Consider the following 27,442-nt stretch of genomic DNA (forward strand, 5'->3'; position numbering starts at 1 on the left):
ATGTGATATAAGTAACGTCAAAGAGGGTAAGGTGGGTTAAAAGACATCAGAGTCTGTAGAATTGACCGATGTCTTTCAAATAGTTAAAAAATGCCTTCGAGTCCACGGAACTGAAAAGAGTTTTCATATCCGGAACTCGAAAGTAGTTATCACGAATATTTTTAAAATGGGAATATTCTATTAATAAATGTTCCACTGTAAATGGAGTGTCACATGTTGAACAAAAAACAAATAAAATCCGATATACAACGTATTTACTCTCCCTCAATAACGCAGAGTGTGGAATATGGAATGTTCAGTGTAATTAAAAGTTGCACTTTAAAAAAAAACGTTTTGTTGTTTTCAGAATAGCGTGGTTACCTCATTCACAAATCATTCAAAATTGCACAAGATGAGTTTTTTACCAAAATTTGGGACACATTTGTGTATATTTGGGTCATATCAGGACGAGCAAGGTTTTGGTGGTGGAAAACAGGAATACCAAGAGAAATGCAACCAGCCTTACCAAAAATGACATTTTCAGTATGCATGCACAAGAAAGATGACATGTTTTGAAATCTAAGTCATTGTTTATGATATTTCAAAAATGTAACTAACTAAAATGAGTATTTCATTCAATTTGACGGGACGTAAAAAGAGCCCCAAATCCGCCCGGCTGGCCTCCAACTTTAGAGGTTGCTTGTTAGCTTAAGCCGATATTTTTAACTTAAGAATCTCTTCGGCCATTTTGATTGTCCGATATATTTGCAATATAATTATATACATTATGATTTATTTGATCTTGATATTTCCTGTGCTCAATGCTACCGATACAGGATTGATACACGTTTATACTCCAGTTTCAGTGCAGTTAGTGTTTTTCATTATTTTCTTGAAACAAAAACAAAAAAGAACGATTTTTTTTCCTCTAATGTCGATTTTGTGTGACTTTTTATCTATCATAATATAGATAGGTATGCACCATTTTGACGGGAAAGTTTTATAGCAATTAGTGGGTTTTTTTAATAATTGCTTTGATTAAGGAATGAGAAAATGAAAATCACGAAGCAATTGGTTTTTACTGTGCATTGTAACTCGAACATTTTTAAGTCGAGTGGAGATCAATGATTTTGTAAAAATGATAAAATTATATGTTAAAAACTCTCTTTAAATAACAAAATTAATCGAAATGTATTTCTGCCTTAAGTTATAGCTTACTGTTGGTAAAACCACGGAATTAGATGAGACTATATATCTAAGTCTGTGGTAAAACCACGGACTTAGATAACTAATTCCGTGGTAAAACACACTAAAATATACCTATTGAGTATCAGAGACGTATATATATAATATATACGTCTCTGATATGAGGACGTGAATTTTTACTTTTTCTAAAAAATATTCAGAAGTTTATATAGTTTTTGGGGCTAGCGTTTGTGGAATGAAATAAACTCAGAATGACTAAAAACACATTATTTTTAATTTTGTATTATACTTGCCGCGTGTCGGTTCTTATTTTAACTTGACCCGGAAGTTTACATTATCAACACACACATGGGACGGTGCTAATATAATAATTGCATATAAAGTTATGTCGTGTGCTAGGCCTATGTGGACGGTGTAATATAATAGAAAATGTATTACACAAGACACTAACTATCCCCGTATGCTTGTGACAAATGGCAGATATGAGACGCAGTACAAAACGCATTGCCGTCGCGGTATGTTTCAGCTTTTTTGTGGTCACCATTTTGTTGATATACAACTGGAAGCCAGGACACCACCACAAGAACCCCTTTGAAATTGACATCTACGACGATGGTGATTACGATGAAGATGCGAAGGATGCAATTTTACGTCGACATTTGATTGACTACCCTCTCTTCAATTTCAAAGTGCAGGTGAATACACATATACATTTTTTGCTTTAATTTGCACTGTCAACTTTTCAGAGGATGCACTAGTACCCCAAATCATCCCCTGGGTATAAATATGATGAAGGTTATATCGAGAAAAAACACTGTTCCCGAAACCTATGGTGCTGCGACTAGAGAAATAGAGCCCCAAACGTCGAAATAATTGCAATATTTCTATTAAGGTAGAAAGTCCCAGTGCTCTGTTTATCTCCAAAAAAGAAGAGTTCTAATACATGCTTAGCATATATGTCCGGTCTAAATACTATAACAGAGTTAAGGGACTCGCACAACTTAATCATTTACTAAGTTTTGAGCTAATAGCATCAATATTTGAGGTTCAACTCTAATGACAACTTTCTAGAATCACAGATACAAACCTGACAAAGGATTCAAAAGGCTTTTAATGGCATATAAGAGCACTACAGGTGTCTGCTTTTGACAACCGGAAGTTTACAAGCCAAACCGGTGAAGTGGGACGGGAACACCCTCTGACTTTTGACCCAATATCTATCCACCATGGCATATTTAAATCTAGTAAAACTAAGTTTTTCTAAAGTTCAATATTTCATTCAATGTAAAATAATTGTCAATAATAACTTGGATGCAATGAATAAGTGTATTTAACCGGAATGAATTTTAGGTAGGGGTTACAATCATATGAAAATTTGTCAGAAAATTCCATTTCAAATGTTTTCAATAATGTAGTAATTTCTTGGAATGAATTTCTTAATGCTTCTGAATGAATGTATTCTTCTAAATAGATTTATTAAATTTCTCAAGTTTGGCTCTCCAGGTATACGTAGGAAGGGGAATTTGAATAGAAACACGCTTATATTTCGTTTTGGCTAAATTTATGAATTAATTTTGTATATGTATTAAGGACTTTCCACCCTTCGTAATATACATGTTTTTCTTGTCGTATTTTCGTGTCGTCATTTCCGTATGGGTATCGGCATTCCATTATAGTAGTGTAAATTATAGTAACACCGGGTAAACAATAGTACACGTGCGTGACAATGATATATATAAACACACGATATCGAGACTGAACTTGGAAATGTGTAATCACACATACTTCAGATATAAAGCTTATGATACAAAGACATTAATTAACTCACGGGAACACACTGACATATGATCAGACAACTTCAAGAAGGTCGTATACGAGGCGCATGGAATGCAGACTGGTGTAATTTGTTTACCGACCTCACCTGTATGTATCAACGACAGGTGCTAACAGAAGTTCACAAGCTCTTGGACGCTACGACTTTTGTTGTCGAGCGAGTTACGCTCTGTCAGTAAAATCGGTTCACAAATGCAATTTCAATAACTCTGTGAAAATAGTGGTTTGTAAAATATCAAGATCCCTATAAAAAGCAAGTGCATGTGCGTGCACGTAATAACGGCATACCATGCGATAGCCTATGGTTACATATGTACCTGACATGTTTATATACCATGAGTAAGCGGGTTATGGAATGATGTCCAAAGTGTACATGATTGAGAGTAATTTTGTTCCATAAAAGAACAGGAAATTGACATTTAAATATAGTAATTTAAATTATTTCCGTCGTTTTTGGTATAGTAAAGAAAATAAGTGTCATTGTAATAATTCTATCCCTCGGCAAAAAGTTCCGATTTTTTTCAAGGTAGACAACTCTCACCAGGATCAAAATTATTGTAAAATGTAAAATTAATTAATTATAAAGACTTTGTTTGTATTTGGTTCAATTTTTCACTCTTTTTGAATGAAACTATGTGTCCTGTTTGCTTTTAGCTTGTATTTAGTAACTTTTATCCATACAATTTCAATAAAAACTGCTTTTTGTAACATGTTGTAGATATTTTATGATAAATAAAATATTTGTAGGGTTGATTAGCAATGTTTCTTTTCATTATTATATTGTTGTTATAGTTTTGAACAATGCCACACGCTCAAAAAATGTGAAAATTGAATTTGATAAAAATTCAATTTTTTGGTATTTTTTACAATAATATCCACTTTAACGGAATACTGAGATTTTCATAAAATCATCTCTACATAGTGACATAACCATTATGTGAAACTTTCATTGAATTCTGTTGGCTAATTGCGAAAGGGTGGAGCCTCCTTAACCATATTTGCTTAATATCTAAAGGTGGGGGTCAACATTTGGCCCCAACTTGGATTTCGATTATTCTTTTGCCATATGTAGTTACATAAATATGATCAATAACTGCATAAATGGTTAATCATAAATGCTATTGATAACTGTGGTGGACCTCCTTGTATAACACCAGGTTGAGTGATGGGGGTATCCCATCAAAATGATAGATAAATGTCACAGGCGAATGTTATTTTGAAAATGAATTATGATAGTGTACAGTGTTTACAGTTACTGTTATTTTGATAATAAATATGTCATATTGGTATATATGAAGTAAGCGTAGTGATACTTTTAATTAGAAAAACATGCAAAATTTTCACAAAATTAAGAATATAATCAACATTGTCAACTTGCCTATATATAGTTACAATGGTTGTCTATATTTTAAACTTCTTTAAAAACTTTCCATATATGTATTCTGTCTACTGAATCATTTTTATGTAATATAAAAACCGGTAAAGTACTTTATTAGCATACCAAACATGATCAATGGTTAATATGGTAAATACCGATACATTTTCTGTTTCTGTATCATACCAAAACACTTTATTATATTACGCATGTTTTAAAGTTATGTGCAGCAGTTATAACTCATGAATACGTAGTCTGCCAAAGTAATCTTTCCTCTGGAGAACTACTTAAGGTTGAGATTGTGTTATAGAAAAAGATATTCAATATATAAAAACAATAAAATAATCTTAATAGTAAAACTATTATACACTTTATTATACTCCCTACAACAAAGTTAGGGGGTATACTGGAATCAGCTTGTCTGTCTGTCTGTCCGTCTGTCGAAAAAGATTGTCCGGACAACTCCTTCTAAAATAATGGACCAATTTCAGCGAAAGTTTCCAGATATGATAACTACCACCTCAAGTTATGCATCCAGGTATTATGTTTTCATTTTGATCCTTTTTTAACAAAGTTATGGCCCTTTGATGAAAAATTCTTGTCCAGACATGTGCTCTTAAACTAAGGGGTCAATTTCAACAAAAGTTTTCAGATATAATAACTTCCACCCGATGGTGTGCATCCAGGTATTATTTTTTTCAATATGACTCATTTTTTACGGAGTAATGCCCTTTGTTTAAAAATACTTGTCCTGGCAACTCCTCTAAAACTATGAACCCATTTGTTTACGGAGTAATGGCCCTTTGTTTAAAAATACTTGTCCTGGCAACTCCTCTGAAACCATGGAGCCAATTTCAACGAAAGTTTACAGATATGGTAACTGCCCCCTGACATTGTGCATCCAAGTACTTGTTTTATTCCGAACTTTTAAAAAGGAGTTATGGCCCATAGTAGAAAAAGAACCTTTGTCTGCCTCATAAACTACTGGGTCGATTTCAATGAATGTTTACAGATATGGTAATTACCCCCTGATGTTGTGCATCAGGGTACGTGCATCAGGGTAGTACTTTTTCATTTCAAACCTTTTTAAGGAGTTATGGCCCTTTGTTAAAAAACTTGACAACTCTTCCTTAACTACTAGGACTACTTAAGCAAAAAGGGTTCATCTGGGCTAACAAGTTTTGGTATGGAAGTATGTTTTGGAATGGGGAGGGAGTACAGGAAGTATGTTTGCTTAAATAATGCAGGGGGGGGGGGGGGGTTGAACTATGGATTACTTTGCAATGCTTTGCCTTAGTTTGCCTTTAGCTTACAGTTCTTGGTTTATATAGGATTCGGGGTATTAGTAAGTCTTTGGCTTACAGCTTAGTTGTTATTTTATTTGGCCTATTGCCCATTCATTAAACAAAATATGGAGGAATACTACATCATTTTATATCGTTAAATCTAAACAAATAAAGCAAGGAAAGGTATCCTTGTCTGACTCCCCATACACAATTTTTATTTCAGCACATTTGATTTTTGTGACCTTGAACGAAAGTCAAGGTCATCAACGTTAACAAAATTGAAATCCATTCACATGAACAACCTACTTGCCAAATATCAAGACCGATGGACTTTTGGTCATGAAGAAACACAGTTAAAGGAAAAGTGGAAAGAAAGCTGTGTTTTTCTTTTTTTAATCAAAAGTGTTATATGACAAATTTACCGGTTGTCAATTTTCTTGAAATTCCTGACGTTGAAAGATATTATTGGTTGCTAACTTTTAAGCAAGTATGAAATATAGACTGGTTTTAGGACTATGTAAATTAACGTGTGGAAAATGGGAATTATCTCATTAGTAATGAAATTTCACATACTTTTGTGCTTAAATCTTCAATAAAAAGAACAATTCTTTCTTGAAATAGTTTAATATTCGGTATCAAAATAACAGTTGGATTATGTTGCACACGATGATGAAATAATTTTATAGTAATTATGCCATTTAAATGCTCTAGGAGGAATTGTATTACCGCACCTTTAACACCCACACAGGTGTAAGTCAATGAGGTCCCATTTATCCTAAAATGAATTTTGAAAATAACTGTTCCTGATTTAAGCTTCCTATACCCATACCTTTTTGTATTTATCTTGTTTTGAAATTCCAAGCGGGGGCCGACGCTAATGTTAAATCTCCATAGGCGTTGACCCTAACTTTGCATTGTACATGTGCTTTGTGTACATGTTTTGTTAATTAAACTGTGGATAAAATCAACATCAACAGATCTACTTGTTTACATCATTTATTGGTTTAATTTTACACATTTAATGAATGTACAATATAGATCTAGATATATAATGAAATTTAGTCCACAGCAGCTGTACATATGTCAAGATGATATAACAATAGATTTGTATAGTATACATGTGGTCACAGTACAATGTTAGCACTACATGTATCAGCTAGCAATATAAACAGTTTATGTAGAATATGCAGAAGAGAGTCAGAGAAAGTGTCTTATTTAAATCATCATTAACAACACTTAGAGAGCACACACTGGCTGTATCAATATCCTAAACTCTAATATCAGTGCTGAAGGCTCAGCTTCGACCTCTGGCGTTTGACGATACTGATCAAGTTCTCTGCCATTGAACGTGGTAGACCACAGGTGTTTGGCTCCTCCCGTAAAACAGCCTTCACTATGTTTCCCGCAGACAGGTGTCTGTCAGTCATGGCCCGAGTTTTCACCTACAACAAATCAGAACTAATTAGCTCAAATCTATTATATACCAATAATTATATATAATAATCATAATCATATATATATATAAACACAAACCAAAAATAAATACAACTAAATATCACTGTCAAGTCAGCACATGTATGTTCTGATATTCACTATTGAGAGCTTACTTCCAAAGTTCTGTTTAATCCTGTTTTTTAATTATTTACAGATTAAGTATGAAATTAAAACATACTCATGTCCCTTCTCAAAAAAACTTTAACATTTCCAGATTAAATGATTTCAGTGATTTTATAATTAGAAATTTTAGAGATGGTATGCAGCAAATTTTGACTTGATTTTTTATACATACCTTGCTCATGACCTTTAGCCTCTTGGCCAGACAGGGTATACCGGAGTGAATATGGTCGTTTAGGCCCCTGGTGAAGCTCTGGCCTCGCTGGATGACGCTTGCTGAACATTGCACCTTCCGGTTTCGGACACTGCACTTCCAGGTGGTAGTTCTGGCTGAGGACCTCTGAAAAATATAACAGTTCATACTGAAAAAACTAGTATAGAATGAGTCTGAGTCATGTATGGACTTGCCAATTTCAATTATGAAAATGCTGATGGTATAAAAGTTTGTAAAATATAGTTTTTGGATTACTCAGTTCTTGTATCATAATCTAAATATATTTGCAACCATCAAATTATAAACCAGCTTTATTTAGCCACTTGAAACCAGAAAATTCAATAAGGAACCTGAATTTCTTAAAGCAGTATAGGAGTCTGTAAAAACTGGTTTTCTTTGATTTCTGTTAATTTGAATTTACAAAAATAATGTCACATTTTTCACAAATACTTACAAATACATTTAGAATGCGAAATATTTACTTTCACTTAAATTGATTTAAATTGATTCCTTGACCTGAAACCATGGTTCTGGATCTGCACGTAGTTGTATGATAAACTCTGACTAATATCTTTGTTGACTCATCATCAGACTTCAGCTCATGATCATGAGTGACCTTTGACCTTGTATGATCCTTGACCTTTGACCTACGTACCTTGACTGTATAGGAATATCCGTCACTGGATACCAGTTTCCTGTGTCCGAAGCTGGTGCCGTTCTCTATAATTTCATACCGAGTCTCTTCGTCAAAGAACAGGTTGGTTGACCTCATACTAGGAAACCTGAATAATGAAATATCATGATTACTTTATGTGTGATATCGCTAATTAAGTCTATAGGTTATGTAACTAGGTTTTTATGACAGTATTTTCTCCATTGTGAAATATTTCCATTAATACACAAGAATCAATGCATTAATGAAACTTTATTGGGAAAACGATAATTAAGGTTAAAGAGTCCCATGCCACTGCACTATGATTTATCTCCAGTGAAAAAGAGTTCCAATTTGTTAAACATTTTTTTCTGACTTGAATTTGCCATTTTATGGCATGGTTAATTACAGAAGAAATACAGGATACATATTTTAATTAACTTTTTCATAAAAAGTAATTTCCACATAGGTTCAATTCCCAATCTTCTTGATAAAGCAGGGAGATAATCCACCTGGTGATTTAGCTACTGATGATGATAACTAAGATATAATCAATGTATGTGTATATATTATGGTGGAATATGTAATGTGGGTGAGATAATGTTGGAAAAATAATTAAAAAGGGTGGCTTTGGTCCTATTGAATTATTTTTCTGACATTTTCAAACTAAATTCAGAGGACACAGAATATAATTATCTGACCAACAGACTCGTTATTTCAAGCCTCTACATAGTGATATATATATATATAAGTATTCAGTGGAACATTCTGATTGTACTCACGTGAGCTTGACAGGATTTAGAGATTGAAAGCTAGGTTAAATTGTTTTTTGTTTGTTTGCTTGCATTGTTTGCTACCAAAAAATAAATGTGTTTACTCTCAATTAACAAGGAAACAATAGTATGGCTCCTTGTTTACATTTGAAAAACATATACAGGGAAGGTTTTTGGAAGAGTGCTGCAGTTACAAAAAATATACATGGTCTGTTGGAAAATAATTATGCACATTAATTAATTAACCAATTAGAACTGTTGTTTCATAACAGGGTAGAAATTCACTGTACTATGACCTGTATGACGTAGAAACTTAAACCGTTCACCACTGTAGACCATAATGGACTTATCCAGATCAATGCATGGTAGAGTTTACTTTACTTTAATTTACATAGGGGGGATAGATAGGGTTAATGTGTTTGGCCTTTCAACCTAAAAGCATGTCAAGTGAGGTAACTCTTGATACATAATGTATTTTCAGTGTTTTAATGTTAAAGCTCCCAATTTGTGGCAAATCTTCAAATGTACACTTCAGCTTCTAAAAGCCTTATTTGTATGTATACAACTTACCAAAATGTGTCGTCTTCAGAGTCTTCAGAATCATCTTCCAGGAAAGCTTTGTCCATACGGCGTGGGGATCGGTCATCAGCCCTACACAGGAAATAACAATGTCAATATAGGCAATGAGTCTTGTAAAATAGAGTGGTTACTTATATGTATAGATAGTTATGGCAATGCTAAGTAAATGAGTGAACATTATAGATGGCCTAGATGACAAGTTTGTCATTTAAAGGTAAAAACAAGCGGGACAGTTTGAGATATATATATAGGGATAATATTTTCTGTTTAATAATATCACGACGTGAACGTTAGAAATATTTTTCTGGATCACAGAATTGTGAAAATATTGCCCCCATGATTTATCAGTTTTTGCTATATAATGATAACTGGTGATTTTGTTTCATAATGACACTACTAATGAAATTTCTTTATAATTGATAATGAGACTATATACATCTGTATATTTAACTTTAAATATATCCTCCAGGATATGATATTATCAACCTCTGATTGATAATTGCCTAATTTGCATACAACTGACGCCGCAAATTATAACTGAACTTACATGTGGACGTCGTCCTTGTGTTCCACAATAAAGGTTGCGTCCGGGGCAGGGACTCGCGGATTCCATCTGAACTTGCGGGGACACAGTGGCAGGAACAATGGTCTGAATACTGGTGCTCTCTCAACCTCTGTCTCATCAGACTGAAATACAAAAATGATACAACTGTCATATTAATTCAAGTACTATTTAATATGATGAACAGCTAATTGCAGAATTAGTGCATTATTTCTGTACTAACTGTATTATATATATATAGGTTCAATGTTGTGAATATTATTGTCAAAAAGCAAAATATACTATGCGATATTATAAATTTCGTAGTGACAATTTCTTGCATGTACCAATATACGGGCATGAAATTGGTTCATTATAAATGTCAAATTACGTGTAGTTTATTCGTGAATAGTGTTTGGCAGAAATTTAAATGAAAGTCAATTGAATTTCACAACAGATTATATAAAAATGTACTGATCGTATACTTCTTTCAACTTTACTTGAACTACCCCTTTACAGTATATATTCTAAATTATATATAACGTACCTCATCTGAGCTTGAGCTTGAGCTGATCTCTATTTCCATTGGACATCTGCGTGCACGTATAGGTGACCTCTCAAGCTGTGATGAGTCTAGTACCTCCCTCCGTGGGGATCTGGCTGGTTTCTTTATCAATGTGGGTAAGGCTGGTCCCTCTGCCAGGGTAGGAGGGACTGGTTCCTGTCTCACAGTGGGTGTGGCTGGTCCCTTCCTCAATATGGGTGTGGCTGGTTCCTGTCTCACAGTGGGTGTGGCTGGTTCCTGTCTCACAGTGGGTGTGGCTGGTTCCTGTCTCACAGTGGGTGTGGCTGGTTCCTGTCTCACAGTGGGTGTGGCTGGTCCCATTCCTGGGCGGGGACAATAGTTGCAGTACCATGTTTGAAGACCCTCTGGTTCACCTCTAACTGTAGCTTTGTAGATCCTCTGGGAAATACCTGTTAATGATAGATTTCAACTGTTATTTTTCAGAAATCATACGTGAAGATGAAAGATTTCGAGTAGTTTGTGTATTGTAAAAACAGAAAGAAGCGTACAAAGAATATTTGATACATAATTATATTGATCAATATATATATAAATATCTACATTTTCATTTGCAGCCCTTATAAACTTACATTTTACATTGTGAATATGTGTTATGATATATATCTGCTTTCCATCATACTGTTGGATAAATCAAAGCCAATCACGACATAGCATCAAATTTAAGATTTTCAAATGGTTTATTTCGGGTTCTTCACTTTTGAACCAGCTTGTTAAATTGCATTGCAAGGAAAGAAAAGGAGGAAGATTTTCATTTGTGTTTTAAAAGTAAAAATAAGTATTGAAATGCATCTTTTCAACGGTTACAATGGGTATACAACACAGTTCCATTTGAATATTTTCTATGTTGTACCTCAGCATATCTTGTAGAAGGTTTGAATAATATATCTTAATGCATCATGACATTTGTTTTGATTTTTGAAGGAATCTTTCAAATAAACAAACAAATAGAAATTAGGTAATGAAGGCTGTAACAATCTTATCTTTGAATATACTCTTATTTTAATTCTTAATGCAAGAACTTACATATACTGGGTTTTTTTGTAGCATTAAAAAAAATAATTATGTTTTGTATATTGTAAAGGTCATTTCAATCTGGATTTAAGTGATCTTGGTGAATTCTTATTTGAGCATGTGAAATATATTTTCTAAAAACATTTTCAGTTATTTGAAATTTCCTCCAAAAATTTCTGAATCACTGCAGTGTTGTATATCCGTAAGGAAGGGATAGTATCAATTTCTAAAAAAAAGTGTTGACGCATATTTTCTTATACATCTTATTGCATTTATTTGGATAAATCATGAACATTGATAAAAAATGAAAATGCATTGCGTAACATTATCTGAGTTTTCCTGATCAGACAGCAAGTATGTTGTAAAATGAATGTGTTGAACTCAAGAATGCCATATAAATTATTTATTTTAGTGTTAATTCAACAAATATTATTATTGCCACTGCAGATGCCATAATTAAAGTTTAACATAGTTGTGTAAGTGTGATTTTAAGGTAAAGGTACCACAAGATAACTCATTCACCCCTGAAATTCAATAATGAACTAATCCAACCTTTGATTTGGAAGATTTCAAATGTGTCTTCAGGGGTGAATGAGTTAATGATAACCACTGTAACTAGTGTGAAATATTTGTGGGTTAAGACCTTTTCAAAAGAAATATGTTGGCATGTATAAATTCGACAAAATTGTAGTTGTTTGAAGTAGGAATGTTTGAAAAAAAATTTTTTAACAAGAACATGTACGGGTTGAACTTGGGTGACCTATACCTATCCTTCACTTTACCTATGTTGGCATAAAGGAATTATACAAACAAATATTAGCACATCCAGTTTACAAACTTGACAGGGGAAGCCACTCTAAGTCAGAATAACTCCTTAATCGTATATTCCGTCTTTTTCGTATTGCAGAGTTATCTGCTCTTTGGAGCAGGTATTGATTGTTACGTCATTTGTTTGTGAGAGTAACGTCATCAATTTTTGAGAAAACGACGAAATTTTCTCACACAAACCAATGACGTAACAATCAATACCTGCTCTCAAGAGAAGATAACTCTGCAATACGCCCAAGACGGAATAGAAGGGAGAAATTCAAGTAAAAAATCAAATATCCAATCTGATTCCTGAAAAAAACCAATAGTTTATGCCTGTCTGGATAAAATATGATTGTTTTTGCTTAACCAATCAGAGCTAAGTAAAAATGTAGTAGAAATCTTGGATCATTTAGATAATAAATAAACCAAAGGTTGAAAGGGTAATTAGGGGAATGTCCTTTTTAAGTTTGGATGAAATTAACTCGGTGAAACTTTAGAAAAAGGTTTTTTTTAACATTATTGTCAGCTTTTTCATTTAAATGCATTTTTCATACTATCAGGTTTTGGGAGTTACTCCCCTTGCAGCACTATGTCTATAAGGAAGCCTCGAATAAAAAACAAACCCATGGTCGAAACCGTGATAATCAATGGTCTTGATTTAAAACTTGATTGAAAAACAAATAATTCGATCTTGGGCTGAAAGTTGGACAATTGTTGGCTTAACTGAGAAAATTGTGAATTACTCGTTTCATAATTGTTGTTTAATTAAGAAAACCTTTGGTCAGAATTGAAAAAGGGCATTTCATATGTCAAAACTTGGAATAACTTGGTCTATATTTGGAGAATAGATTTCTAGACAAGCCAGGCATAAATATAAAACTTATATTGTAAACTTAATTTAATTTAACAATTATGAAACGAGTAATTGCTACTTATATAATCCAGGGTGGGGTGTATATATATATATATATATATATATATATATCAGGGGGGTCTGGGCCTTTACATATGGTAAGAAGCCATGGGTATATATATATATATATATCTGTTTATAGACACATCACAATAGATAAAGAAAACATCAATAAAGTTCATCACAATTTCTAGGTTCATAGTTATAAAATGTTTAAAAAATAAAATAAAAAGCTTAATAATAGTAATGGGATAGTCAATTAATAAGTTGGAAAAACTTACCGACTAATCCCTTTGTCAATATGATGGCAATAAAATATGTTTCAATTTAAGTATTAAATGCCATCATTAAAATTTATATAGTGAAATTATTAGTCACTGTCAAGTATTTATTTTTCCTATGATTCTAGTTTAGAGGGAAAGTTGTAATTATATAATGTTCTGTCATAAAAAAGAGATTTTGAAGTAAGGAAAAGAACTGGGTTTTTTAGGGTAAATAACTAACTATTGATTTCAAGATCGTGATAACTTTTTCAATAAATTGAGATGAGAATGGTTCATTTTGAATCGTAGAATGCTGGTAAAATCCCTATTTTTTCTTCTGTATAATGTTCACTTTTTTCATTCAAGAAATAATTAAAATGAAAGATAATTAAAATATTGCTAATAACATTTTATTCAGCTGGAAAACATTGAATCTCAAAATCAAAAGTTATAAAACCCTTTTTGAAATGTTTAAAAATGTTCATTATCAAGCGTGGAATACAAAAGTTGGATTTCATGTGAGGTTAGGATTATAAATATTTCTTTACCTCATGTAAGATATAAATATTCTGTATTTATTTAGTAATTACATATGTATTTTATTTAATTTAAAATCAAACATTTGATGATTTTTTTTTAGTAAAAATACTGTCGATTTGATAAAGAAAATCTTAATTATTTAGTTCCTGAAATTCTTCATATGTACAAGTACATTTATAAATATGTCTTTTTTCTCTGTAAATACCAGTTTTTAAATATCATTTTTTATTCTTCGTAGAGATTAAGTACACCACAAGTTCATTGCAAGTTTTCTAAAGTTCTAAATATTAAATTCTGAAGTTTATTTAATTGGTAACTAAGTTACTAGTACAATTGTTGAAAATGTTAGCGGGTATTTTAGTTAATTGCATTTATATGATCCAATGTTCATATTTAAACATTTTTGTTAATAATGCTTATGTACACTGTTAACTTGGATGTTATAATTAGTATAGAGGGATAACAGTTTTGTATTTATCAGTTTACCGTATTTTCCAAATATTTTTAACTCTTAATTTATAGTTTCCAGTGATTTTACCAGTTTTTGTCAGTGATCAGAAAAACGCTTTAAATAATTTTGTTTCCTTTCATGAAATTTCAATAAAGCTTGTTTTTCACAATCTCAAAATATACCATATTTCACCTGTGATAAGCCTGTAAATGTTACTCTTATAAACAAATTTAGAGGTTAAGGTTCAGGTGAGAAACCCTATCTTTCATATAAGGGATAAAATATAGTAATACATGGTAAGCTGAGTTCATCCTTCCAACTTGTCATTTTTTCTGTGGTTTAACAATCACAGACATATATCTCAGGTAAAATATAAAAATAACGGTGAAAGAATCCTACCTGTGTTGCATGTGCGGTGCTGCCAGCGATCACAGCCGTCACACTGAAGTCCCTCCTGTCTGGCCCTCACTTGGCAGTCACACTCAATACAGTCCACGGAATCCATCATAGAATTGTGAATCTAGCAAATTCTCTCTCCTTTTTGTCATCAACATGGTTTTCTGTGCTTTACTTTGATTGGTTGGAATTCTATATTCACTCAAAATATGAGGGAGTGTAATTAAGTAATTGAGACTTAAAACAACAGAATAGCTGGTACTGGGAAACTGGCTTGGGGTGGCCCAATCACCTGTGTTGTGATTGTTTTACCTGTGTGTACATATGTACAATCATTTACACACATGTGTGTCCCCATTGAGAAGATTATAATTGATATCCACTAATTAAATGTTATTACACTACAATTTCTACAAGCAAGATGTATGTGCATTCTCTGATGTAGGTCTTCTTTTAATCAAAGAAATAAAAATATATTGTGATTATAATATTGATTGATGATAATTGTTAATATAATATGACTATGTTACATATATGATTTGAAATATATGTGTTTTGATTAAGATATGGGAGAGGTCCTAGTTAGTTGTAAGAACTTGTGCCCAATATTTATCCCTTCCTTCAATGTCAATAACATCTGTTTGAATGCATGAACACAAGGTTTTATGTACAATAACAACACATCTACAAATGTATATGAAATTAACTTCATGTATGTACGACAAAATAATTAAATTTTCAAAAATAAATTACATGCTATTATGTATTTAGAATTATATTGTTAAATTTTATATTTTAAAATTTCAGAAAGAAGTAAGGCGTCCTCCTGCCATAGTGCCACAGATACTGGTGAAAAAGGTCCAACCTATCACCGTCACTCCGTCAATGTCAGACGCTGAGGTGGAGAATAACTTCTTCAGGTAAAAGTTTAAAACAGGCAATTTCTGACTTCTTCAGGTTCATATTATCTTGTTATCATCTTTTTTATAACGGTCTGAAAACAAATACTTTATTTATCTTGATTAAAACAAATTTTGTCAAAGATTGTAATTGACTTGAATTACAGGTTGTAAACTAAGTTGTATACAAATGTCGCTTTCAGTTTTACAAGTTAAGTATGAATTTCAAAGGTTAAATACATATTAATTTTACTAGATAAACTTTCACTTTTGAAGTAAATGGTTCAATTTACTGGTAACTTAAATATCAATTTACCTAGTAAACTACAATTTACAAGAAATTAAATCACCAAATTCACTATTGAATAACAACTTTACCAATTAAATTATCATTCTATCTATCGGTTAATCAAATGAATAACAAATTTTACAAATAGTATTTTCAATTTCTAAATATTTTATCAATTTATCAAGTGAATACATTTTTCTATCAAGTTACCAAATTGTCAATGAAACTGTGTGTAGTTTCCAGGGTGCTGTACGAATCAAGAATACATACTAGGAACTGATTGGTGTTAATGGTCTGTAATTTCAGGTATATCGAGACAAAGGACGTGATCTGTAAGAATGACAAACGCCTGGGTTTCCAGCATGATGGAGGGTACAATGTGTGTTTCGCTCCTCCCTTTGGCCTGAAGAAGCCTTGCATAGTGTATTCTTTTGGGTAAGTAGTGTGCTATCCACTGCACCACACAACCAGAATGCTACTACAATAAGCTCAGGGGTCTTTCCCTGCCCCTGGTTAGTTATAATTAGTTTCATGGCTATAACATGGAAAGGGTTGAGATTCCCCTGCTATAACCATTATACAGTTGCTGGGAGTGAAGGGATGATTACAGTCATGCTACCAGAATAAGCAAGTGTATGACCTTGTTCTTGAGAATGAGTCCCTAGGACACTTCATGGAAACAGTTGAAATTCCTGCCTTAAAACTGTATAGTCATATATATATAGATCTAAACCATATATAATATGAAGCACCCTTGGTCCCTTTGACCTGGGAATCTGGGGCTGGAAACAAAACGAGGCAATTTAGATATTTAAGTATGTGAAAGCCCACTTCCCTGAAAAGTTGAAAATAAATCAAATTTACTTTAATGTAGCCCTGGAACCAGGAGATCAAATGTTGTATAAAGAAAGGGTGTTGTCACTGAGACAGCCTCTGAGACTACTGGAAAAATTAAAGAGCTTCAGTCAGCATTCATACATCTTTTGTCTGTTGTACACACTTTTAAAGGAGCTTTCACTTTGACATGACAGCTTCCCAATCCCTCCCTGAAATGGCTTATCACCTGCTTTGAAGCCCAGAGACAATAAATGTCCCCTTGTGCTACTGGGGTGCAATTTAAATTTTTCTGGAGAAATCATGAAACCATCAAATAAACAGGTACTGATTGACCGGCTAGATTGAGAACTATAAGACAACATACCCTATGTTGTTTTCATATCGCAGAATAAAACTGAAACCAATGTCTGGTCATTTGAATATTGAATAACTCTCCTCGACTTACAAAAACCAAAGTTAATTTACATGTAAACCTAGATAGGTGTATATGTATTTTTTTGTATAGGATAATTCTGATTTAAGTTTACCAATATGTGTCAACCTATTTTTTTCCAGAATTTATGATGACTGGAATTTTGACGATGCCGTATCCAAGATCTTCAAATGCAATGTGTTTTCCTTTGATCCTTCGTAAGTCTGACTACTGTATATAGGGGCATAGTTTTTATGCCCCTATCACTTTATGGGGAAAGGGGGGTCTAGTGCTAACCATGTCTCTCCTGTAAGTCCCATCCTAATTCATTGTCTTTGCTCTGCATGCACTATAGCGACTTAATTCCTTGGATGAGTTTGTATTTCAGGGTTCCAAAGCTAGGCTAATTAACATCCCTTGTTGTTTATAGAAAATCACCAAACAATTCACCGTCATCACTCTTGCAACTTCATATCTTAGCAGATTTCTATCAAACTTTAAATGAAAGTCAAGTATGAAAACATTTCAAATGAAATCATGTGACTAATGTGTTCTTTGTTATTTATAGAAAATCACCAAACAATTCACCGTCGTCGCTCTGGCAACTTTATATAGTAGCAGATTTTGATTGAACTTTGATATAAATGGAGGTCAAATATGAAAATATCTCAAATGAGATAAATATATTCATTGTCTGAAGGTCAAGACCAAGGTTAGGTTGATTATTGGTTGAACACAACCAGTTAAGCATTATTGCTCCAGTAACTTCTTATAGGGATGTGTAGTGGAGACATCCCTGCTTCTTACAAGTGTTACTTATAGAAATACATTTGATAAAGTCATGTTTCAGGGTGTCAAAGTTACTGTTACCCTTAATAGATTTTTTTTGTCACCATTTTTTTTTTTTTAAATACATATGCCACACAGCATATAACAGGTGTGATACTGTAGAACGGTAAAGTCTTGCCAAGTCAAACTTTTCCCCTTCACTGATGAAACCCATATACACCTAGCTTGTGTGAATGTTATTTCTGGTACTATATATAAATGGTGTTGTATNGGGGGGGGAAGGTGAATGTCGAAGTGCAGCTTATAGTGTCCTGTTGTACAATATATTATTGTTATTTTGCAAGTTTGATGAATTTCGTGTTGAGATTTGCTGTTTTGACATGCGACATGGACTAACTAATATGTTGTTATGAAATATCTATGGTCATGCACTGTTTTGTGTAATTTACTATTATACCTTAGGCATATTATTATAATAATAATTAATTATAATAATTCAAGGTTCTTATATACCGCTTTATCACAACCTAGTTCGTAGGTCGTCTCAAAGCGGTTCACAAATTAATATTCGTGGTTATCCTATAGGGCCTTTGCAACCAGCCAATATCTTTCTCAACTCCCTGGGGAGCATACAGCCGGTGCTGCCATTTCGGCGCTCACAGCTAGCATTCTACAATTCTAGCACTACCCAACCACATACTCATTTACAGCTGAGTGGACTGGAACAAGCGGAGTAAAGTATCTTGCTCAAAGATACAACACAGTGCCGTGACAAGAGTCAAACTCGCAACCCTTCGGTCACGAGCCCGGCGTCCTACCACTAGACTACCGTGCCTCCCTTCGGTCACGAGCCCGGCGTCCTACCACTAGACTACCGCGTCTCCTATAAAAAAGGTGTTTTTTTTAACATGTTGTATACATATCTGTAACATTTGATATAAGCAGCAAAGTTCTCCATTTTGTTCTCAGGATTTCCCAATCAGACCACAACAGGAGTTCATTGATAAAGTTTCGGAAAATTGGCATTGGAACCAAAAATGGCGTCAACAGAAAAGGCTGGACTTTAAAAACTCTTGGATCGATTTTACGACGTAACCATCACGAAAAGGTAGGGAGGCTGAAATTGAAAATGAACAGGTTAATATTTGTAATGCTTCAGCTTCTTTCCCAATTTAAACCTTTATCCAGAAGTTTTTTTTGTACACCCTTCACAATTTTTGACAGGACATCGGACCAGCAGTCCACACTTTGGTTTCCGCAAGAGGACTTGCTCAAATATGATATTTTTTCTTTTTTTCTTTTTTTGCATGGGAAGCATTTTATACATACAAGTAAGTGTATCACACGACATCACAATAGTCGGGATTATATTCTATATTTGTTATTATATGCACAATAGGCCTGTATTTCAAGTTCATTTGTTTTATAATTATATTACAAACAACAGTGTTATTTTTACAATGTGATATTTTTATACCACAATATCGTATGTTATTTGTACATAATGGGCTTTTTTGGTGTTTTTTTGTTTTTGTTTTTTTGCTCAAATATGATTAAATTTTATTGAAAAATGTTAAGATTTTAAGTTCAAAGATGAGCAAAATGCATGCATAATTAATTAGCTTACTGCGCTCTGATTGGTCAGTAACCATGTTTAGTTTCCGAAAGATAGCTTTCTCAAATATTAAATAGTGTTCCATTTTGATGAAACTTAGTAAGCATGTCCGATGTACTAAAATGCAGTTGAAAGAAACTGAGCGTAATTGATTTGCTTATGCTCCGATTATTTAAGGGTTTCCACACAACAACTTAATGAAATATGACCAGATAATTATGAAAACTGACTAATAATTTTATCATATACCAAATCAAAAGCCAGGTTAAAAAAAAATTAGCAAATTCTGCGAATGTTGTTGGTAAGTGTATGTTGTATATATATTGTTCTCTGACAGTACCTTCATTTGAATTTTGGCTGAAGTAAACTTTTGGTAAAATGCTGTTCATTATGATGGGCATTCTTTCATTGTTAGATATATCACAATGGGTTCAAAACACTCTGCCCTTTATACTCTTGCTTGATTATGAAAATAGCGCAAAATATATTACCATCTTTTCACAGACACAATGCAACTAGACTATGACGTCATCGTTCTGCTTTACTGCTGTAGACGTCACTATATATACAGTTAGTTGTTGTTTGACACCAGGCAGGACACCGCTTTTTGTACTTTAGGGATCATCTTAGTTGTACACCTCGTGGGCCGAAACATGTAAACTCTATAAAATTTGTCGTTTCCTGTTCTGTCACTATAAACTGTTCTTAATGAGAATGACATGGTACGTCATTTTGAGGTTAATTCTGAACTTAACTGGTGTGCTATAATCTTAAGCCAAAAACAAAATTAATTTCATAAGGAATTTCTTTATTTGGAAAATAAAAATGATGCAACATTTTTAATATCGAATATAAAATTGATGCTTAATTATTGCATTTCTCATGATCTAGGATTTCCTTCTTTAATAAAATCTTCAATATCATATGCCTTTTTGTTTTTGTTGTATTACAGACGGTCATTGATTACCTGAAGTTTGACATCGAGTACGATGAGTGGACTGTCCTGCAGGCGCTCCACGAGGAAGGATCTCTGTGGAACGTTAAACAGATAGGCTTTGAGATCCACACAAACGAGCTGTTCCGCCAAAAAGATCTTCCGTTACGTACAACCACCAAACACGACTACATACGAATGTACAAGATCCTTCAGACTCTGGACAGGATGAACTTTAAGCAGTTTAACTACAGACTTAATCCCTTCGGAATGTTCAAATCCAAGGTCACAAATATTACAAGGTCGTGTTGTTACGATATCCATTTCATGAATATGAACTTTGTGAAAAAGAATTATACTATTGTTGAAAGCTGATATTTTTAAGCGGCAGTAGTCGGGTTTTTTCCATTTTTTTATTCCAAGACACTTTCACCAGTTTACTCGGTTTTATATGTAATCAATGTGTTCTGCAGGCATTGTGGGTATTTTTTAAAGGGTACCGCTATGCTAGTGTCATTCTGTGATTGTGTGATGAGAGATTGTGTAACTGTTACTTACATACAATGGAGATATCATAATCAGGGTTGTGAGGAAATGTTTAAGCTTGTGTGGAAAATGGCATTTATTTTCTGGGTTATGTTTTATAATGGTTTGTTAGAAAATGTTAGGCACCTTGTATAAATTCAATCAGTTTTTCAATGAATAATTATTGTTGGCAATTGATCTTTAAAAAAAGATTCACTTCAGATTACATTCACGATAAGACTTGATAAAGAAGTGTTTCAGATCCTTGCCTTTATTGTGCGTGTTTACTAAATGAGCTACCTTATAGACTTACAGTATAAAAGTTTATTTGTTTTACAACAGTTATAAAACCTGTTATTTCAACTTGTATTAATCACTCTTGTTGGTCTGGATTTTAGGGTGCGTGGAGGGTCTTAATGTGGGAGGAAACTTGAGTGTTAAGAGAAAATCCATGAAGTCGGGCAGCTGACCTCATATCTTTTCACATCTGATCGGGGAACTAACTATTGGTACTCTTTCACTGTATGATAACTCCTTAATACTAACCTGTAATATTGGAAGTAATACTTTGGTCATGCTTGATCCACAATATTTTTAGATTGTGTTTACTTTATCAATTTTTATTCACCTACAATTTTCACGCAATTCAGGCTTTACCAAAACAATTAAAATACAATACCCAACAACATGTACAAGCATAGAACACTAGATCAGTCCTACACATTTATTTCGTTAGGTTAGTAGTGTTAACTGTATACAGTACCTAGAACTTTTTTTTCAGTATGGTTATATTCATCAGTATATAATACATGTACTGTGTAGTTAATATCTAAAACCTTGTACAATCAAAAAGTTCTTTATCTCAAGATGTATATGGGTTTTTTAGTGTGTTCTATGTGGCATAGGTGCATTAGGTTTAAGTATAGGCAAATGCCTATGTCAAAGGACTAGGGGGGTTTAGGGTCTTTTTCGGCCTCATCAGGGATTTAGAACTAGTTGTTATATTCGTAATCTGGAATAAATGAAGTACGCAAATATGAAATTTCAAATTCATTCGACAACTGGTTTAAGAGATGTTGCATATATAACAAAGATAGACATAAACCTGCATTTTCTTATTGGATATCACCTGTTATGCGCTATTTGGTTGATAATAGGCCATTTTGAAGGAAATTAACTAAACACTCTTCAATTTTTGAAAGCCTCCGCATGCAACAAACAAAAAATATTTCACATACTTGGACATGATCATACCCGTGTTCATTCGCAGAAAGGAATTTTTGTTTGTCACTTGTGGAGGCTTTCATTTCTGCATGCTTACTGTCCAAAAACACCATCTTTTGGCTATTTCTGCATAGCAACCCAATTTCGTTTATTGGCCGCAAAGTCATAAATTGCTTGACAGGGGAAGTTACTCTAAACCAGAAAAAACTACTTTTGGTTGCTTCACCTTTTATATAGAAGTAATGGAACTCTTCTATGTGATTATAACTGCAGATGCTGTGGTACACTTTACCTTAAATAAGGTCCATTATTACCCTTTAGTAAAACAATATATTTCGATCACTTGAGTCGTCGGCACAAGCCAGTGCCTATACTCGTTTTACACTCGACCTTAGTTCTATTGGTTTGTATCTGGTGCTAGTGTCTAGTGTAAGAACATTAAACCTAAATAACTGGTGCCAAAGACTCCACAGACATGTGTACTGGCACATCACATCTTGATTTCTGATATGGTAATTAGATACCTCAATGGTTGTAAAAAAAGTTGTTCATATGTATGCAGCACTTTGCTTATACATATAAATATTACCTACACTAGAAAGTGATGACAAAACATATCATTTAAAAAGCTGAAGAGTTGGCATATCAAATGCTTGATCAAAGCTTCCCGGAATATTCCTATAAGGCTGGTTAAATTTGACAGAGTTGAACTTTCGCCGTCACAGAATGGGCTATCCATATCGAGGCAATTGCCACCTAGCCAAATATGTGTTTTTCGGAACAATTGCAATATCTCACACAACACTCACACTTTGTTAGCCTTTTATTGTATAGTATAAAGTATTTTCCTAGCGTAATATAGTAAATCTTTCGGGGTACATTTTAACTATAGTTTTCTCTGCCCCTTACTGCAGGTGAACTTACTGAAGTACAACGGACAACAATTCTTTTAAGTAAGGGATGTATTATGTATTAGAATAATAAATAATTTTAGTTGGTAGATGAACTGGTTAAACTTTATACTAAAGTGGTTAACCTGTGTAATTTTAGTTCAGTGGAATCTCTACGAGATAAATCATCTGGATGCTTAACAGCTGTTCAACGTCCTGTTGATGAATCACCATGCAATTGGAAACATGTAGATCTCATCAAAGTTATTGAACCGTTCTTGAGGTGTTGAGATTCCTTCATCCTTCCGTTTGGTTCGTTAGTAAGGAACTCTATGGAGTCCATTTTATGAGAATAATATCACATTTTCCTACATCAGGAGTGTTGGATTTCCCCCACGCTTTATTCTTTTACTACTTTGGTGATTGTGAAGCGGTTCATGATTTATCGCATATTTTCAATCTGTTTTATCAATGTTGAAAACTGAAGAATGGCCTATTTATTGTTATGTAATTATGTAGATTTAAAACTTACATACAGAGGGATATCTGACAGAGTTACTTCCCTTCGTACAGTAAAGTTGAGTACAATCATTTTTATATAGAGGACATAACAAGGATGTCTTTTACATTGCATTGTGGGATTGTTGATCTACTTTGTTACCGAGATTATCTATCATATTGATTGAAGATGGAAGTGGTAGGAATTATAATTTTACTTCGTTTGATTATTTAAAAATCATATGAATTAATTATACTAAAGTATTCAAAGATGCATAATTTTGCTATTTGACACGTTTATAAATTATATCTGGCATTATCTCAACATATTAACGATGTTCATATCACAGTTAATTTGTCAGTATGTTATGTGTGTATGTATCCTCATCATCATAAGGTTGTGCTTTTGTTTGTTAATATTTGCTTGCAAAGTTGGTGTTAATTGTAACAAATATATAGCTACTTTGAACAAGAAATAGATCATGTATAATTGCATCTTCGCTAACCAAGGGTTAAGATCCGGTACGATATACCTACTCTCAGGTACACGGGATCGTACCAGATCATAACCCTTGGTTAGTGAAGATGTTATTATTGTATCCCCCTGTTCTTTTGTTATCAGGCTAGGGGAGATAACCCATTTGTAACAACACCAACGTCAAAATAACGTGTTTCACTCAGGTCCATGAGAATTGAATTTGCATGGACACATCTTCCAATATTTTTGTGACTCATTCCTATTGTTTTACTTAGAAGCTTCTGAAAGGATCATGACAGTTTATTGATTTATTGATTTATTTTACTTAAGGATCCCCGTACCACTGCCAAAAACTGTTTTTGTAACTAATTTCTGGACATTGTTTTATTCGACATGACTATAGCTTTGATAAATCAGGTCTGAAAAGTAAACCAGACCTTGTGGGACTTTTATGGAAAGTGATAAAGATGAAATAAACAAAATGTTTTCAACAACAGTGTTCTGAGTGTAACAAAATTCAGCGGGGCTAGTCTGGGATTCTAATCCTAGAACTTATTGAGCTACCTAGGCCTTGTCAACTGAAGTATCATGGCTCAACTTATGCTCAAATGGAATTAAGGGGAGGTTACTGTATATTTTGGGAAAATACAGTGTAGTGGGACAAGGATCCTTAATGATAATGCAGGAAATGTTTAGAAATTACGGGATGGTACCATAAAACCTGGGGAGAACACCAAATTCTTACTCCATCACTTGATCATTTTACTGAACAAATTTGTTGGTGTATGATACAAATATAACGGAGAAAAAATATTATTGAATGTGAATAGTATTGTTGGCTTAGTGTTATGGGAGATTGTATGTAGATCATATTGGAATAGGTGCTAGGGTCATGCAATTTTCCATTTGTCACACTACAAAAAGGCAGGCCAATTTATTGAAATTGTCATCACAGTAGCGATAAAAAAAACCTGATAACTCTCAGTATTTCAAAAAGTGTCAAAGATTTTGTTTTCCTTCACAAGATTTGTGGAACATTACCTTAAGGTGTTTTATGTACATGTTTTACCACATAAAGGGCTAGCCAGGTCTCTTTTGCAAATCTGAATCATTATTACCACCTCTGGAGGCTTCCTACTAAATTTGATTGTATATGACTTTGTAATTCTTGAGAATAAGATGTTAAAGGAAAAGTATTCAGATGGATGGCAATGGAGCACAATAGCTAACTTGACATAGCAGGCCAGCTGGAGATTAACAGGTTTTTCTTCAAATTCTTACTTTGAATCCATATGCATTTTGTTAAACTTTTTTTATGAAACAGTTTTATTTCAATATGTTACAAAATGTAAAAGGTCCGTTTAATTGTCACTTAATTAATTAGCTTATCAGCTTCTGAATGCCTGTGCCCTACTATTGTGCATTAGGCGAGGAATTCTTATTACAGGAATAATTGTTATCGTAAATATTATTACATTTTTTGTTAATACCATATCATTACACATTTTTATAATAAAATCATTATACCAACTTTCTGAGTTAATGATATTTTTAGCCCACCATCATTTGAGAATGAAAGTTTAATTTGTTAGCGCTATTTCTCATAAAGTATTTGAGGGATATTTCTCAGATTTTACACATAGGTTCCCAATCGTCCCTAGTTATGCAAATTGTTTTTTGGGACTGATCACAAAACCAAGATGGCCAACATGCAGCCATCTTGAATTTGAGTTAAAGTTTGTTAGCACTGTTCCTCAGAAAGTACTGAAAGGATCTTTCTTAAATTTAACATGAAGGTTCCCTCCCCATGATCCCTAGTTATGCATATCGTATTTTGGAGCTGATCGCAAAACCAAGATGGCCGACAGCCAGCCATCTTAAATTTGAGAGTTAGTTTGTTAGTGCTGTTTTCCAAAAGTTCTGGAGGGGTCTTACTCAAATTTGACACGGAAGTTCCCCATCACCCCTAGTTATGCATATGGAATTTTGGGACAGAAGAGAAAACCAAGATGGCCGTCACAAGGTACTGGCAGTAGGTCGGTGGTTTTTCTACAGGTACTCCTGCTTTCCTCCACCACCAAAACCTGGCATGTCCTTAAAATTAAATGACTACACAGGGGTTTTTCACTCTACATTAGATCATTACACATTCATCTTCCTTCATGATAAACCTTGGATAATTCATTGATTGTGAGCTCAAGGTTTGTAGAATTTCAAAGCACTGAAATAACCTAAGCATACATATAATAAAATATTTTCATTGTGTAATTTTAATTTAATTAAAATCAAATCTCTTGTAAAGGTTTGGTTTCTTTTAAATAAATCTGTGGTTAGCAGAGTTGATACCGACAAACAAAATATAGAAATAAATGGTATATGTGAAAAAATTACGATGAATATTCATATAATATTCACTTACATATGATGTCAATACTACATGTGTTTGTATTCATAGAATTTTGCAAGATCAAATCAATGATCGTGAAATAAAACACTTCCATTACTTGGATCTTGTGTGTGAACAGATGAAATTGAGGTGTGAAGACAAATATATATATAAAATCTTTATTGAGTTTACAACAGTTTTGAAACAAGTTATTTTAACTTATATTACCAGGTAATCACTCTTGTTGATCAGGATGTTAGCGTACAGGGGGTCCTAATCTGGGAGGTAACTGGAATACCCGGAGAAAACCCATGTGGTCGGGCAGGTGACCCCATACCTTTTTCATGTCCAATCGGAGAATTGAACCCTGGCCGCCTTGGTGAAAGGCCAGTGTGTTATCCACTGCGCCTCCCGACCACCCGAGACAAATGCATCGAGATAAATCACACAAAGAAGATGATTTTTCTCCAAAATACATTTATTGTCAACTGTCAAATTTCTCCACATTCTCGTCAACCATAGACAATCAGATAATCTAATATTCAGTACAACACATACACACACAGATGTTAGATCAGTCCAAGCAGTCATGAATACAATGATTGTTAAAACTATGAGCAGGAGGCATGTCTATTGATATGACA

At 33.5% G+C, this 27,442-nt stretch overlaps 2 protein-coding genes across 2 annotated transcripts; one reads left to right on the forward strand and one right to left on the reverse strand.

Annotated features, from left to right (window-relative positions):
• The first annotated feature begins 1,512 nt into the window (after window positions 1-1,512).
• On the forward strand, window positions 1,513-25,941 carry LOC110440550 (methyltransferase-like protein 24). The gene is made up of 6 exons (XM_021483689.1): window positions 1,513-1,880; window positions 15,830-15,942; window positions 16,517-16,645; window positions 17,603-17,677; window positions 19,218-19,356; window positions 20,816-25,941. The coding sequence occupies exons 1-6, from the start codon at window positions 1,659-1,661 to the stop codon at window positions 21,170-21,172; spliced, it is 1,035 nt and encodes a 344-aa protein (XP_021339364.1). The 5' UTR covers window positions 1,513-1,658; the 3' UTR covers window positions 21,173-25,941.
• On the reverse strand, window positions 6,597-15,304 carry LOC110440548. The gene is made up of 7 exons (XM_021483687.1): window positions 15,026-15,304; window positions 10,600-11,027; window positions 10,059-10,198; window positions 9,503-9,583; window positions 8,163-8,289; window positions 7,469-7,633; window positions 6,597-7,121 (listed from the first exon to the last, which is right to left on the reverse strand). Exons 1-7 carry the CDS (start codon window positions 15,132-15,134, stop codon window positions 6,960-6,962), a joined length of 1,212 nt encoding a protein of 403 aa, XP_021339362.1. The 5' UTR covers window positions 15,135-15,304; the 3' UTR covers window positions 6,597-6,959.
• Window positions 25,942-27,442: the final 1,501 nt, after the last annotated feature.

The sequence above is a fragment of the Mizuhopecten yessoensis genome, unplaced genomic scaffold, assembly GCF_002113885.1.
Source record: "Mizuhopecten yessoensis strain PY_sf001 unplaced genomic scaffold, ASM211388v2 scaffold11185, whole genome shotgun sequence".
Lineage (NCBI taxonomy): Eukaryota > Metazoa > Mollusca > Bivalvia > Pectinida > Pectinidae > Mizuhopecten > Mizuhopecten yessoensis.

Excerpts from the sequence above, each read along its gene's own strand:
- LOC110440550 (XM_021483689.1), top strand. The coding sequence starts at position 1,659 with ATGGCAGATATGAGACGCAGTACAAAACGCATTGCCGTCGCGGTATGT. Across the intron at positions 1,881-15,829 it reads TCTTCAATTTCAAAGTGCAG|AAAGAAGTAAGGCGTCCTCC; the intron begins GTGAATACACAT and ends TTAAAATTTCAG. Across the intron at positions 16,646-17,602 it reads TGCATAGTGTATTCTTTTGG|AATTTATGATGACTGGAATT; the intron begins GTAAGTAGTGTG and ends ATTTTTTTCCAG.
- LOC110440548 (XM_021483687.1), bottom strand. The coding sequence starts at position 15,134 with ATGATGGATTCCGTGGACTGTATTGAGTGTGACTGCCAAGTGAGGGCC. Across the intron at positions 8,290-9,502 it reads TCTGAAGACGACACATTTTG|GTTTCCTAGTATGAGGTCAA; the intron begins GTAAGTTGTATA and ends TTCATTATTCAG. Across the intron at positions 7,122-7,468 it reads GGCTAAAGGTCATGAGCAAG|GTGAAAACTCGGGCCATGAC; the intron begins GTATGTATAAAA and ends GATTTGTTGTAG.